Consider the following 16,449-nt stretch of genomic DNA (forward strand, 5'->3'; position numbering starts at 1 on the left):
TAATATAATGTCTAAACCTGTAAAGGAAATGTACCTTTATATGCATTAGAACACCAGTGTCCATACTGTAAAATTACAAGGTTTATGAGGGGATAAAGTACTCTACCTTGCTGCTATGGAAGAACCCCTCCTTTACACAGTGACAACTGCTGTGTTCGGGACATTTTTTGGTAAACAGCCATGGCTACCCTAGTCAAAAAGGGGGGAGAAATATTTAAATTACATATAACCCTTACAAATTTACTTGGAGCAAAACGGTTCATATAAGCTATATTCTAAAAAACGTAGTTTCAGCCAGTAATTCTAGTAGCTCTGCATCAGAAAGGGAAGTAAGGTGAGTCATGCTGTTGGGCTCTCCTCAAGTAATTCAAGAAGGAGAACACAAAGACCCTGCCATGCAAGCTTCTCAGATTTATAAAGCACACGTTTCACATTTTGTCCCTGATACGATAAAATAAACACAAGAGCATCTAAAGGCAGACATACTTACTCAATATATTCTTAAAAGTTTTGCAATAAAAAGTTCACTTTGCATTTCATAGAAAGGACAAGTACTAGAAACAACAAGCAAATACATAAAAAGTCTGCCAAATTCAGCTTTATTCTGGTTGGAGTAAAAACACAAAACAAATCCATGCAAATGTTTATTCTTAATACATAATGAACTTTAAGGCAGCATAAATTAAACTATGTCCCATGTTTAAGAGACTCTACTCCCTATTCAAAGCTCTGCAAGATGAAGACTAAGAGCAGAAAATATCATGAAATGAAAATGTCACAGAAGCCTATCACAAAAAGATTATTTTAACACAGTTTGACAAGGTTTTTTTTTTTTTTTGTCTACATGGGTATGACATGCACTGAAAATATCCAAAAAACATAAACCAAGTAAAATTAGCTTCAGCCTATGTAAGACCAACACAAATCAAACCTTCCGGCAATATCAGTTTACAAGAAATAACCACATTAAATATTTATTAAAAGACTGCATCTTGTATCTTTCAGTTGTCTGTCACAATGGCCGCATTTTAAATATTTACAGATTAAACAGAAATATGCACTTTTAAATAAAAAGGACCATTGTCAGAAAACTGCATGAATAATTACTTTTTTAAGAAAAATGTCCATATACAGAGCAAAGCTGGATGCAGCTGGGTGGCATGGCACAAAAATAACAGTTTGAGCTGGCATTTCTTCCTGCAGTCTGGATGTGGACTCAGTCTTTCCATAGGCAGTTCTCGGCCAGATCAATGGCTGCCAGGCAAGTCTATTCCCTGAATAAATTACAGATATATATATATATATATATATATATATATATATATATATATATATATATATATATATATTATTGCATCAGCTGATCGATGAGGAGCCTCTCCTTGGCAGATCCTAAAAGTGGTCTACTCTTGCCTAGTATTTACTTCAGCATTTTTCTTTGAACAGCTCTTATTTGTAAGCATGCATGTTCCATGCTGATGCAAAGTGTGATGTCATATGTTGGCTATAAGACTAATACCAGTCTCTGAGCCTGCCAGTTTACCATAAACAATGAGCACACATCTTCATACAATGTAAGAACAGTGAAGATCTGGTACTGAACCTTTATAAAGTAATAAAGTAAATAAATGTCAACATTGTTGGGAACTGGCAACACCTGAAGCAGAATTGAGGGGCCATCCAGTTACAAGGGGGGGGTGGGACTGTATGGATGAGCCATGAAACAGGGTGCACTTGCAGATGAACTAACAGGAACCCATCTTTGTGGGTCTTACAATTGGCCTGAATCTCAGGTAGAAGCTGCAGGAAAGACAAAGTCAAGAATTAGAAGGCTTTGTCCTGAAGTAAAGACATTCAAAAGAAAGTTAAGATAACATTAGACGTAAACACCAGAAGTAGGCATTCTTCTGGTGAATGGCATTTGACTGTAAGATCTTCCAATGGATGGTGAGTTGCTTGATAGGAAAAGACAATATAAATGAAAGTCCACTTAGAAAGGGATTGCTCAGTGACTGCTAGTCCTTCCCTCCCTAGAGCAAAGGAGAAGGACAGCTGTTTTCTCTTTCTAAACTCATGTAGCAACTTCAGGGAAAAACTGAGCTAAAACTCTATATCCAGGATGTGGAGGACTCTTTTTTTTTTTTTTTTTTTCCCCTTTGGTTTCCTCCAAACAAAGAGACAAAGAGATGAATGGACTACTTCAGGGTCAATTCACACCTCTGGATCAGTTTTACAGATCACATGGGGTTTATCCTATGGGACTCACAATCCACGTGAAGGATCAGATTTCCTAAACATAACAGCTTACAGCTCAGCAATACTGCAAAGAGAGGTGATGGCCATCAGGAAAAGCAATTTTCAATATATAAATTCAGTGCCACCAAACAACTAAGCTTCAAAAGAAATACAGCCAAGACTGTCAGTCATAAAACTCATATCTTAAATGGGTAGGGTTATTTTAATGGTGGGAACACATGCAGAATTCTTTTAATGAACTGCTTGACAAGTTAGTGGTGGGCCAGAAACCTGCCATCTCCAAGGTCAAGACAGGCAGAAATACTTACAAATGCACCCTGACCACAGAACATCTGAAGCTCAAATTATACAAACGTTGGCTGGTAAGTCAGGATAACATATAAATTGAGAAACTGGGTATTGTTCCACACAAATGGAAAACCTATTTCACTGGGATACACATTTGTTGAGATGAATGCTTCCTGGTAGCCTTAATCACTTCTGACTAGCCAGCCAAGAGATCTGATGAAGGTCAAACGGTCGACATCAGGAGCTGGAACATGAGGTGTAATCTGATGGCAATCCAAATGGAGAACACTTCTGGCTAGGACTAGGACAGCTTCCTGTATTTACCAAGAACATTAAAGCCTGACCCACACTCTTCTAATACATCATGAGGTTATGAACGTTAGGTTTAGTCTTTCTTCCCTGAACTCTGTGATAGGAATGGAATCAATTGGAAAGGAAGGAAGAATACACACTGGAATCTGGCAAGCCATTGGATGGAATATCTATCCACTGTGAACTCCTCCTTGTAGGATATCTAAACCAGGCCTGGCTTCTACATTTGCAACTCAAGCTGAGAAATGCAGAACCAGCTAAGGGAGTCTGTCTGCATACTTGCTTTGCCTGTGCAGTCAACTACTGGAAAACTAATGTCTCTGTCTGTGGTGGGCTACTGCCAGACATGCACTTCTCCCCCTCCCTTTATAAGAGCTATGACTGCATGTCCACTTGCTTGGTTTAGATAAGGCATAATAAAGTGATTGTTATGGGGAGGGGGCTATAGAAACCGTTTTTGTCTTCAAGGTCTTCACGGCCAGAAGAACTACTCCCTGTGGCTGACATGAAGCCGTTGTCCAAGAGAGACCATTTTTCTTGAATCTTTGAAAAGTTAGTGTAGGCTACCCAACCTAACAGTAAAGTGTTTCTCATCAGGACCTAGCATGGATTCAACTACAGGAATGGGAGACTTATGGGGACAGTCTAATTTTCTAGTGTCCCGCAACAATGCTCTAATAGCAGAAAAAGACCTCTGAGAAAATAGTAGCTCAGCAGCTACTGGCACCCCAGAGGCTATACTTACGTTCTTAAGTGTGCAAATGGCACCATTAAGATTGTGGAGGCCAAGAGGCCCAGAAGATAGAAACATTTTTGGAGTTGGCTCTCTAGTTTATCCCCACCCTGATATCCAAGTTCCACAGCAAGAGTAACTGATACTGGTGAATGTCCAGCTTCACAACAATGAAGATAGTCCTCTGAGATGGGATCAGGGAGCACTTTCTTCCAGTTTATGGCAACCTATAGAGAGACTGCACACAGGGTACTGCAAACTGTACGAATGCTGCAAGAAAGTCACTCAAAGCCATCAAGATGCAGTCATCCAGGTACAGGAACACATAGAAGCTCTTATCCCACAAGATTTTGGCCAGCATAGCTAACATTCTGGTAAGCATTCTGGATGCAAAGTCCAAACCCCAGCACTCTGTACTGAAAGTTGCACTAATGCAAACCAAGCTGAAGGCAACTCTTATTGGGATCCAAGACACTGCTATGCCAAAAAGCATTCAATCATGTCCAATGACACCATCCAAGCACTCTGACAACAGAAGTATGACACCATGATGGGTCAATATCCAGACCCTGAGGTATTTGTGCTTGTTGACATCACTGAGGAACAGAATGGGACAGAATTTGTCCATCTTAAAAATGGAGTAGAACACACTCCACTGTTTCAAGGGAGGGAGACCCCCCTACAGCCTATATGAAGAGTAAAGTCAGGGTTGATCTCAAGAGCTTTGAAGAGACAAGTTGGTCTCCTAGTGTAGTTGTTTCTAGGGGGGGAACCCAAAAGCTCTAAGACATGGCCTACAGTGGTCATATACAGCACCCACTAATCCTATGTGATGGCTCTTCAATTCACAGTAAACACAGAGAACCATCCATCCATGATCAACCTCAGATGAGAGTCAGAAACATGACCATTTGACTGACAAGTCATCCAGCTGGTCTAGAAGGAGGCTTTGTCCTCTTCAGGGATGTTCCAGTCAAGAAGAAGAAGAAGCCGTACAGGGGTCTGAAAGGGAATCATAAAAGGCCTTCAAAGAAGTTAAGATACACTGCCTCTAAGGTCATTCAAAAGATACTGAAAAGGATAGCTGAAAAGACCTTCCCTCTTCAACTAAACATCTATAACATAGCTTCTGTGCATCTCTTTCTGGAAGGCCAGCTGCAGCCAAACCAAACCATCAAGTGCACAGCCCAAGTCAGAGCCTGCAGCCCTATCAAAATCAGTACTATTAAAAATGCAGCAGATGACAAGGACGTACAGTGTAGAAACTGCAGGCAAGGTCTTTATCACATCATCTTTAAACCTAAATTCAGACAGAAAGAAAAACTTTTCCATTGCCTGCACCACTGGGAAGAACTAGAATGTGGACAGAAAAGCTGGCTCACTGTGGACTTTAAGCCCCAAAGTAGCAGAGAAATAAATTCTCTTGTTAAACTTGTTCAAGGATTTACACCCATTATCTAGTGGCAAGGAGGCAAACTGCTGTGTTTTTTGTGCTCTATACTTGACAAAAGTTATCAGAAAAGAGTCTGAGGATACACAGTTATGAATACACTCCAATCAGCTGGAGTCCTACATACAGTATTAGTCTTCTTGGGGCCATAGCAGCACAGTCTTTGTAGTTCTAGGTTGCAAATATGGCATCCTTGATGACCAGCTTAGTGAACAGATGATGAGAAGCTCCTTCTTCCTTTGTAGATTTGCATTTATGCATGCATGGGGGCAGGTCAATCTATGGAGGCCTACATAAGCCTAAAGGCATCTTTGAGGTTATGGTCAGCTAGATGGAGATTCTGAGAGCCGAGGAATCTCTGCTCTTATCTTACTTGGAAATAATTATCTATGGGTCCTCAGACTTCTCAAAGGATCTTGAAGAGGAAGGAATTCCCCTGCCTCCATCAGCTCCATGGAAAAACTCATGAGCAAGCATGTGATTGACACATTCTTGGGGATAAAACATTGAAATTCAGTAGGTGGAGGTGCATCTGTCAAAGATACAGTGAATGCATGACAGACCTGTAACAAGCTCCATGCCAGCACCAGGAACAGGACCATGCTCCCTAAGATGCATGCACACACCTGCAATTTAAGCTCCTGTCTCTGATCTGTGAGCTCTGTCATGAGAAAACCTGGAGAACCTGTCCAACTTGTGCCATCTGCTCTTCGAGTATGCTGGACTTTTGGATGGCTGACACAACAGTCTACTACCCATCATCAAGCAAGTGGTCAACATGGTGTGCTTGATGCTAGTGCAGGTCCTGGCTAATTAGCTTACAGACACACTGATATTTAGTCCTTTAGGTTTAGGCATTGGAAATGGCAACTTTTCATCAATGTGTGTCAGGGCAAAAATCTAAACTGGAAGAGCAACAGCAAAGAAAGGGTGAGTTCTTCTGTCAGAGGAAGACTATTTTTTTTTCTAATTACCATCACTGTCCACAGTATGAAACTGCTAAAGGGAAATGTCACTTAAAGTGGGAATCAAGGGTGCAGGGACTGACATCAACTGGTGTTAGTCACCATCAAACATGCGTACCATGATGAGAGGATATTGTGTACATAGTACCTGAACTTCTTGTACACTACACTTTAAGTGATGGAAGCAGAACGAACCAGTGAAGGTAAGGCTGGGGGTCAGCCATGTATAAAAAATATTAATGCCGACTGCATGCACATAGGAATGCCTTAGTGTAAGGAAATTCTGAGGTGAATCTGGAAAAGTGAGAACCACAAAAACAGTGGACCACTGAAAGTTATAGTCAGCACATGAAGAAGTATCTAGTTGCTATTGACTTGGAATGCTCCTAGTTTCTTTTGTGCGTCTTTACTGCAGACTTTGAAACAATGTTCCTCCATATTTGATGGCATCACCTACTAATCTAAGACATGCCAAGTACAGAGCACACGTGAAAACCTTTAGGTGATAACTTCAAATTACACAAGAAAATCTTCCATGTTCAAACAGCTTTTGCACATAGAGTAACAGCTCAAAGAGTTTACAAGAGTTCTTACAAATAATCCCACAAATGGCAAACAGTAAGGTTTCATGACAAAAATGAAACTAATTACTGATGGAAAAGAAATGGATAAAAGAAATTATATGTATATCAGCAGAGGTTATGCTCTCAGCTGGACTATTTTTTTCTGGCTGAGATCACAGCACAAGCTATCATCAGTCCTAAATAGTGTCAGCAAGTGTGATAGCTCTATTTCAAATCACATCAGTGGACAAGAAGTTTGGCTTAAATTATAAAAGCAGCAGTAAGGGTGAAGCAATCCACCATGAAGAAGCCAATTTTAGGTATATCCTCCTATGCTTGGGGACTACAATTTTCAAGGGAAAAAATTGTTCACCGGAAATTATTACAAAAAATGACTTCTAATAAAAGTTTAAATTCAATCCAGCATAAACAGTTGGTTTCTCAATGTTTGCACAGCAGAAAAAAAATGTGCTGCAGAGGGATGGAAAAAAACACACACTACTGAATAGTTCTACGCAGTAAAAGAAACTCAACCAAATCTAGACACGGAGAGAAACTATTTTTATTGGCATTTTATTTCTGTGCTGGCCCTCTAGCATGTAATGCACCACACATTGATTATTTCTGGCTCGGCCTTTACCATTTCCAACGATAAAGGTCACTCTTCCATATACAGCTCTTACTGCCTTTAATGGAGGTATAAGGTTGGAGAATGTTAACAGTTTTAAGTCTACTGCATTATTCACCATGGTTGTTATTTATGTTGGTTTATCACTATTTATAGACCTAGTCCTCCCAAAACTTTATCTCTGTCTGATTACAAATGAAATCTCGTATACCTGCAAGTACTTAACTCTCTTACATTCCTTTTAGACATTATTCCAGCCATCTTTATTGGGTCTCTATTATAGAGACGAAACATCAATATGTCGAACGCTCACATGAGCGTAAATGCAGAAATTTGAAATTGCACCCCCCGCTAAATATATATTCCAACTCAGAGCTCGCACTACAGTGAGGAAAAGGCAAATATTGCAATCCACACAGTACTGCGATCCAAAAAAAATAGACATTGACTTCCTGCATTTACACTCATGTCAGCGTTCGACATTTTGACTTTGTCAATCTAAAGTAGATCCTTTTTATTGTACACCTAAGTTATCTGTATACTTTATTATATATTAAGTGAAAAAATTTCTTAGTGATTTGAAATTTGAATTCCATGGTTTTTATCAAACACTGTGGGTTAGGGCTGAAAAAGGTCCTGTAGCAATCTACTTACCCTATCACAAAACAAACCCAAAAGAAAGATGTTTATATTTTCTACTTGATGCTTCCAAAATATGAAGGATTCCTTACAATGGAAAATGGTCATTAATTCCTTAACTACTCAGTGAAGCAGCACATTACAGATCTGCTGGTCACTTGGATGATAATCATTCTGTAGTTCACTAAGCCAGTCAAGACAGTACACACAAAAACTGTATCTCAAAGCTACTGATATACAGTCTGGATGCCTTGTTTGAACATGTGGAAAAGTACAGTTGTTTGAGTAAACTTAACATTAGCTATTCTAATAGATAATTGGTGCAATAGCCTAAGCTATTTGGGTTTTACCTCACTGCAACCAGACAGCTTTCAAAGCTAAAGGGTGCCCTCCATGCAGTCTGTCAGGAGCTTGACAGGCGCTCCATATAAAAAGACAGAGCTTAAAAAGTTCAAAGCTTTCTAGTTCCAAGGGGGGGGGGCAATTGCCCTCAAAGGAAAACACCAGGAAATGTAGCACAACTGTAACTATATACACAAAGCTATACACCCTGGCAATACACAAAATAACAGAGTTAGAAGGAGGGGCATCTACTGCAACAATGGCCTGTTAGAGCACCTAATGTTATGGCAAGTTTACATACACAACTATACAATCTTCAACATTAGATCATTGTTGAAATAACTTAAGCTATCTGGGTGGATTAAATGAAGAATGGAGGAGGAAAAGAGAAAACTAAGAATCTAGAAGTCCATGAAGACTGGGTCCTAGTAAAGCCAGTTCTGGAACTGGAAAAGGAATCCAACTTGTAGTACTCTGTAGTCGTATGTACTGAGAACCAAGCTGCTGTCTCTACAAAACTTCTAGAATTTACCACTTCCCATAAAGCCACCACAGAAGCCAAAGTCCTGGTGGAATGGGCCTTAACTTTGTCTGGATGTAGCCGATTATAATGAGAATAAAAAAATCAATAGCATCAACCAACCATATGGAAATTGTCTGCTTTGATGTTAGTTATCCTCTCCTCTTACCTTCAAAGGAGACAAATAGCTGGTCAGCTTTCCTGAAGGACGGAGTTTTGTCTAGGTAGTATCTGAGCTGCAAGTGCACATCCCGAGTGTGAAGAATGTTTTCTTGATTGTTTTTGGGGTCAGTGAAAATGATAGGGAGATGATCAGACTGGCTCAAGGTAAACTCACTTCAGGCACAAAAGGATTAGTTCTCAAAAAAACCCGATCCTTGTGAAAAATTAGGTAGGGCTGACTCGTCATAAGCACTTGTAATGTAAATACTCTCTTGACAGAAGTCAGCGGAATGAGCAATACAGTTTTCCATGTTAAGAACTTTAAATCTTCCTGATGAGCTGGCTTCAATGGAAAAAGATTAAGCTTTTCAAGCACAAAGTTAAGATCCCAGGGAGGACTCACCTGTTAGGTGGATGGATATGCAAAACCACCTTCAAAAACAGTTTAACTCGAGCATAGAAAAAGAGATAGGATCTAAGGGCAGACAAACAGAAATGGCAACTTGAACTGAAGAGGGCCCTGTTTCTTAGGTAACACCAAGAAGAAAATCTTTTTTCCACTTACAGTCAACTTCTTCAGGTTGGGGTACATCACATAACCCCTGTCTTAGGTTAGTAAATCCAGTATGTGGGGAAAATTGTAACTGCCTTTCACCAGTATGTAAAGAAGGGTGAGACTATTGTCTAGACCAAAATGGAGTCATTACCATAATCTTAGAGAAGTCCTGGATCTTTAAAAGAACCAGTGTGAAGAAGCATAAAAGAACATTCCCAACCATATGAATGAGAAGGTATCTGTCTTCAAAGCCTGAATGCAAGGAATCCTGGAACAGAATTTCTTTAGTTTTCTGTTCTGCCAGCAGGCAAACAGATCTAATTAATGGTCTGTCCTGGTCCTGCTTAGCTTGTCTACTACAAAGACTTACTCTGACAGAATGTATGAAGCTGGCTGGCATAGTCAAAACTGAGCTGAGTTGCTATCTCCCAGGCTGTCCAAGCAAGTCTGCAAAGAAATGACACCTCCCCATTTTATGTACCACAGTACTATGGTGTTATCTGTGAAAACCTGAAAGGGTTCTGGAGACCAGAGGTGATTTAGGGCATTCAAAGCATTTATCACTGCCATCATCTCTCTGACATTTATGTGCTTCTGTCGGGTTGGTTGCACAGAACTTGCACTTTCACTCCTTTGGGGGCCACTCCCCATGCCAAGTCTGATGCATCTGTTGTCATGGACTGGAGAGTAAATCAGGTCATCCAGTACCCAAGACAGAAGGATCCTGGAGACCTGTGCTAGTAGGAAAGAAAAATGGAAGACCTGGATTATTAAAGATCTGGTCTGCCCACCACAGAATCACCACCCTTATCAACCTCAAAACAGGTATCTAAAAAGATAAAGGATAAAGATTCTAAGCCTAGACTAACTTGTGCCACTGGATGTTTCTGTTATGAAGTATGGCCAGGAGAAGCATGAGTATCATGTACTCCAGAATCTTGAGAAAATCCCTGGCAGAAGTCTGACTTTGGAAAAACTCAGGAAGGATTTTCAGACATCTCCACTTTGGAGGAAGAAAAGCTCTTTTCAGGGAAGACTCTAGCAAACACCCCAGGAAAGCTATTCTGTGAGAAGGAATGAGAGAAGACTTCGAAAACTCAGACTGAGAAGATGATTCTGAGCACTTGCTAAACAGTCTTAACAACTATAATCATTCAAATATGGAAAGATGTGAATAATTTGAAGTGCAATAACAATTACTGGAGCCAGACACTTTGTGAACACCTTTGAGGAAGCAGAAAAGTCCAAGGACAGAGAACCAATAATGTAAGCCACATAATAAAACTTAAACAAAATGTACTTGCAAACATGTTTTAAATCTAATTTTACCATGAATGCTTATATGGGCACTGGAAGTAAAAGGGACTGAAGAGATAACATTTTGAACATCTGATGCATAGCTGAAGGAAACAGGCAGATCTGGTTTACTGGGCAAAAAGGAATACTCTGGAAAGGAGGGAAGCATTCACATTGCCAAGTGCTCCCCAAAAGAATTACTTTTAGAACCCACTTGTCCAAAGCAATCTGGTGCCACAAAGGAAGATATAGACAGAGAGATGGGAAGACTGCCAGGGTGGGGAGCTGAAAAGGAAAATAATCATTCTGACTTGATTGGCCGTCCTTAATTTTGAGAGGCATTCACTTTCTTTCTGGAGCTTCCACATGCCATCATACTTTAAATCCTGTTTGGAGGGTCTGTGCTGCTTGAACAGATTTTTATAAAAAGAGAGCTACATTGGAAAGGAAATTTTTACTTGCCTTAAAAATGGAAGGTTGAAAGATTTGAGTTACCCCTTGAATTAACTTTCCTCTCTTATAACACATCTTGAAAGCCTCAGGTGCAGAAAGGCCAAATAAAGCTTATTTGCCCAAGGTAAATTTTTCAATTTCAACATCATCAGGAAGATTTTGACAACAAAGCCAAGCAAATCTTCATATGACTGACACAGAAACAGCATTTCTGGAGGTAGTATCAGCAGCATCATAAGAACACTATAAAGCATGTTCAATTACATTAGAAGCAGATATTAAAGAGGCATTCAAAGAATTTTTCACTTCAGAAGAGGCAGGGTTAACCATTAAATAGTGCATGTTCTCAAAAGACAGAAGTAAAAACTTTACCATACAAGCTTACAAGATTCTGAATGTTAAAGTTGCAGAACACATTTTCTTCCAAAATTTGTCAAAAGCTTTCCCATCCTTATCAGACAGAATGGGATTAGAAGAAGCATTTTTAGATAAAGAAACCACTGCAGGGTCTACTTTAGGTTTAGAAAACATGCTTATGAGTCTGGGGTACCCTGTTTAATCAGACTTCCGAGGAGCAGTAGGTTGGTTGCCAGGCAAACTGCAAGCATAAAGCAGACAAAACAGCAAAACAACTGCAAACTTTGATATATCCAACTATAACAAATCATAACACATTTGCTGTGCAACAGGAGCTGCTCCATGGGTTAAGATGGAAAAGAAGCTCTGAAGATGGACAGTAATGCCTGAAAAACTTGGTAAAATGTTACGTAGAGAAAAACTGGTTCTAAGATAAGTAAAACACTTACAGTTCCCCAGAAGCAAAATACCCTGCCTCTAGTACACAAAACTATAAAACCTGCACGAAAATAATATAAAAAACTAAAATATTTTACACAGAATGTTCACAGAAGCATTCGCACACAAAAGTCCCTTTGAACATCAGCGACAGTCCAAAACACTGCTTCCTACTAAAACACAATAATCTACTCAGAAAAACAGAAGTTTTCCTGAGATCATTAAATTTGGTGGAAGGTTTTCTCCAACGGTGGATTTATCTGCTCAGCCGTGAAGGATCACTAGCTGACAGACAGTTCCACAGCACCCACCAAAGGAGTGGACTTCAGTGGCAAGAAAGGTCTGAACCTTTGGCGTTCTGTCTTTTTAAATGGACCTATTCTTGACTGCCTGACAGAAAATGTGGAAGCTCTGAAAGCTGGATGGTTGCAGTGGTGAAAGACCTAAATAACTCAGGCTACATATATCTAATGCTGACCATCACTTTTTTTAAATCCTTGCAGTGAAACATCCAGAAGTGAAGAAGGAGAAGTAGAAGAAACACTTTAGTAAAACAAGAAGGAAGAACATTTGCATCCATAAAAAACAAACTGTCCATAAACTCTCAAAGCATGACATGGCCATGACTATGAATGATGAGAAATGTGTTGCAGGGGACCTGATGTATTATGCCACTGAAATCAAAAATGTGCTTGACAGAGGCTACTCACGATCTTTGCTGAGCTAGAAAAAAAGGATGGGAGCCATTCATCCTTGTAGACTATCTGGATTCGCAGCCTTCTGACTGTTGCAAACATTATGACTGTCTATACAAACATACTTTGAGAAAGAAAGCCAAATATCATCCAGAGCCACTAAGTGGCTTTGTAATAGTGGTTGGTATGTCATAATTGTGCTGAAAGCCTCCTACAAACTATAAAAATATAGCCTAGCCACATTAACAAAAAGTGGCACAGAATCTCCAATGCAGACTATATTTAGCTTCAGTCAGCAAATGTACCTCTTGAGAAGTCTGACATATAAGATAAACTGCTTCCTAGTACCACTAATCTCATTTGATAATAAAAGAGCTTGTAAAGCCTTTGTTGTGATCCAAAGTCCTACTTCGACTCCAGAGCTGCAGAAAAAGCTTCTACTTTTAACAGGAGACAGCAGAAAAGATGAAAATGTAATGCTGAGTGTTAAAGACAATGACTTGAACTGGATCACATACAATGAAATATGTGTTTCCTTAATGAAAGTAAATACTACTGTTTTGGAATGCTAGATACAGACTACATACTGGGCTGAATTTCTCTGGAGTCTGGGGTGTACACTAATACAGACAGGGCATTTCAGATCTTGCCTGAAAAATTAAAAGCACTGAAATCAGGAACTGTAGTTATCGGGGGCAGACATAGTGTGCACTGCTTGATAGCTAGTTATGGCTGAAGAAATCCAGCTGATGTCTCAGACATCACCTGAGGAGAAGCAGAAAGTTACCAAATCTTCCAACTCTAATTGGAAAGCAGACCTCCAAACTGAGCAATGTTAAGACATCTGAGCACACAATCTCATGTCACAAAGACGACTACATCTTGGCAAATAAACTGCTTGAAAACAGTGGATTAGGTCTGCCTCCAGTGTCAGAAAATCAATCCATTAATGACTACATATAATCACTATCAGCCTTACTTCTAGAAAGGGTGTGAATAACCATTGCAAAAGATAAAACATACATATGACTTGTTAAAAAGAAAGAACAAATAAAATAATAATGCCAAAAAATAGCAGTGCTGTCATACTATTTGAAGAGTGGTTTCTCAGTAAATAAGCAAATTCAACAAATAAGAACATCACATGCCAAGAAAGAATAAGTTAAGATAATTAAGGTTCACCGAAAGGATCTGCTGTAAGGACAGACTACTTGGCACAAGTTCTGACACCCTGCAGTGCACATGTACAACATTCAAGTCATTGCAAACTGCTCTTGAAAATCTTAGTTCTGCATGGTCTTATAACTTCCTTGTTAGACACATCCATAGACAATAAATGATCAGGACAGTACAGGGAGACAACCTTCCAAGAAATCATTTTCCTGTTTAAATTCAGAACACATATGAAACATCAGACCATCTGTATAACCAGAGAAAGTCAACAATGAAGTACTCACAATGCCACATCCTCATATTGTATAAAGCATTCCAGAGTCCTAATTCACTTTCTAAATGAATGTTCTGAAAAACCTTTACAATACCATTTTTTTGTGCACTATCATTGTTTAGTCCTGCAATGAATACTGTTTCACAGCATGTGGAAAAAAGTTGCTGTAGTGTCTTCAAGTAAGCAACATGATTTAAGTGCTGATCTGAAAGGTTCCCAAAGGTCCACTTTAGGGCATAAATGCTGTCACAATGGAGACAATGAATAATTAAATTACTGTTCCTTAATGTCAAGACTAAGTGCAACGTTGTAGTTTTTCAAAAGGTCTTTCACTTTTTCATGAAACTTCTCTCTGTAACGATTAAACTCCATAATGGTTTCTGGCTTTTCTTCAATCCAAAACTTATCAAATTCATACACCAGATAACCTGTAAAAAACAGTGGAAGGTAAAAAATATTACTTTAGCACCAAGTCAAAATCTGTACTACAGCAGCAATGCAGACTTCTGTGATGTACCTACCATAATGGTGCATCTTTGATGAGAAATCTGTGTAGCAGTTATCATAACACCTATGTCTACTCACCAGTGAGCTGTCCCCTTCATGGATTTTGTGTAGAAATAGGTACTGACATGCGATGGTAAAAGTCTCCCATACAAGTAAACAGTGTCTGCAGCTATTAATCTCAACTCAAGAATCAGGGACACAGCCAAAATAATGGGGCACAAAGGCCCAAAATCAGGGACAGACTTTAAATATTGCTCTTACACACATTAGAAAGTTGCTAGAATAAGAGGTTTTGCATTACCATATATTTTTGGAATGATACAAATTCTGAAACTCAAGTATTTGTCATTATTTAGTGGCTGCAATGCACAACAATTTGCAGAAAACCACAAACTTTATAACAGACCAAAATGCATCAGGTAAAATCAGGCATGGCTGAGAAATGTGACAATGTTATAGACTTGCGTCTGCTATTTAATGCAAGAAACATCAGCAAGGAAATGCGCTTGTGGTAGAAAATTATATAACAGACATGTATAATTATATTGACAACTGTCTTTTTATGTTTTATAAAATGTTTATTAACTGCAAACAAAATAATGAGAAAGGGTTAGGCAGACGCGAGAAAGGAAGAAAAAAGGACCCTTGTCAAGAAAAGTCATTCAAGGTAAAACAATAAATCCATTTTTTATAAAAACGGTACATCTGGTAACTTGATTGTCATATGTTACTTGATAATATTGCTCTTTAGCACATAACCTATAATATAATTGTATAAAACTGGTACATTCTTCACTTTAAAAGCCTAACTTTAACCATTTATCTTCTTAGGAAACAAACCTTGCTTTGAATATATAATAGATTTTCTATGGTAATATTCCTTATGTAAGTTACCAAACTCTAGGGCTGGGCTGCCACCTTTTTTCCAGGCTTTTTATGCATTTCTGGGTCTTTGGTAACAGGCCCCAAAACAGAAGGTTTTGGCAGCATGGCATTCTAACAGGTACGGAGAGTCCTAAACAATATTCTTTTCACCACAAAAATTAAAGCAGATCCCCTGACCACATACCTGCTTATAAGCTTGTTCAATCTCTACACAAGGATGTGAGTTTGGGACATGATCCAACAATGCATGTCCAATTACCCACTACATAAGAGATACCTCTAGCACTGATTTGGACATCCAAGGGCTAATCCTAGATGGGGTAAGGAAAGAGAAGTATTGTAACCTCCAAGCAAACAGTCCTAATGTGGATAAATGTGTGAATAAAGGGGGTATCATAATCTCTCAGTTTTTGTGTTCCCTTCTGCTATCAAGTCATGACTCTGCCAGAAAGCAATATGAAGGGGGGTATCAACACATCATCAATGGATCTATATATATTTTTTCCTTCATATAAGACCTTGTTATTTCATTTTGCAAAAGCAATTCCTGAAGATCCTCAGTGTGAACCTTCATCCTTACGCTGTTTTACCTTCTACAAATGAATGGAGGGATTTCTGTGGCACAGTATCCATTCAGGGGCTTACAAGCCAAATTCCTGGAATGCATATTGATAAGAAATTACAAAACAACCTTTTAAGTGCAATCAATAGCCCAGTTCCTCTCAGCACATTTCGCACCTTTTTAGTCACTGACCTTGGGCAAACCCAGATGCAAATGCATCAGGAGGTGTAACATTTGCATCACTAAAGAAGCTCTCTTGACTTACCAAAAAAACACTAGCATGATTTCCTGGGTCATTGGGAATTCCCTTAATTTTTCAGACTACCCTCTACCCGATTCAGATTTGAAAATAATATGCTCTCCAATTCTTCCTGATACTTCCACAAATGGCCATC

At 39.1% G+C, this 16,449-nt stretch overlaps 1 protein-coding gene across 1 annotated transcript in view; it reads right to left on the minus strand.

The window, feature by feature from the left end:
• Positions 1–579: 579 nt before the first annotated feature.
• Positions 580–16,449, minus strand: part of ELMOD2 (ELMO domain containing 2) — a 909,722-nt gene continuing 893,852 nt past the window's right edge. Inside the window, 1 exon segment of the mRNA XM_044061619.1 lies at positions 580–14,528. Within this exon segment, the coding sequence (XP_043917554.1) occupies positions 14,374–14,528 (155 nt within the window). The 3' untranslated portion in view covers positions 580–14,373.

The sequence above is a fragment of the Protopterus annectens genome, chromosome 2.part0 (assembly GCF_019279795.1).
Source record: "Protopterus annectens isolate FY-2018-M chromosome 2.part0, PAN1.0, whole genome shotgun sequence".
Taxonomy (NCBI): Eukaryota; Metazoa; Chordata; order Ceratodontiformes; family Protopteridae; genus Protopterus; species Protopterus annectens.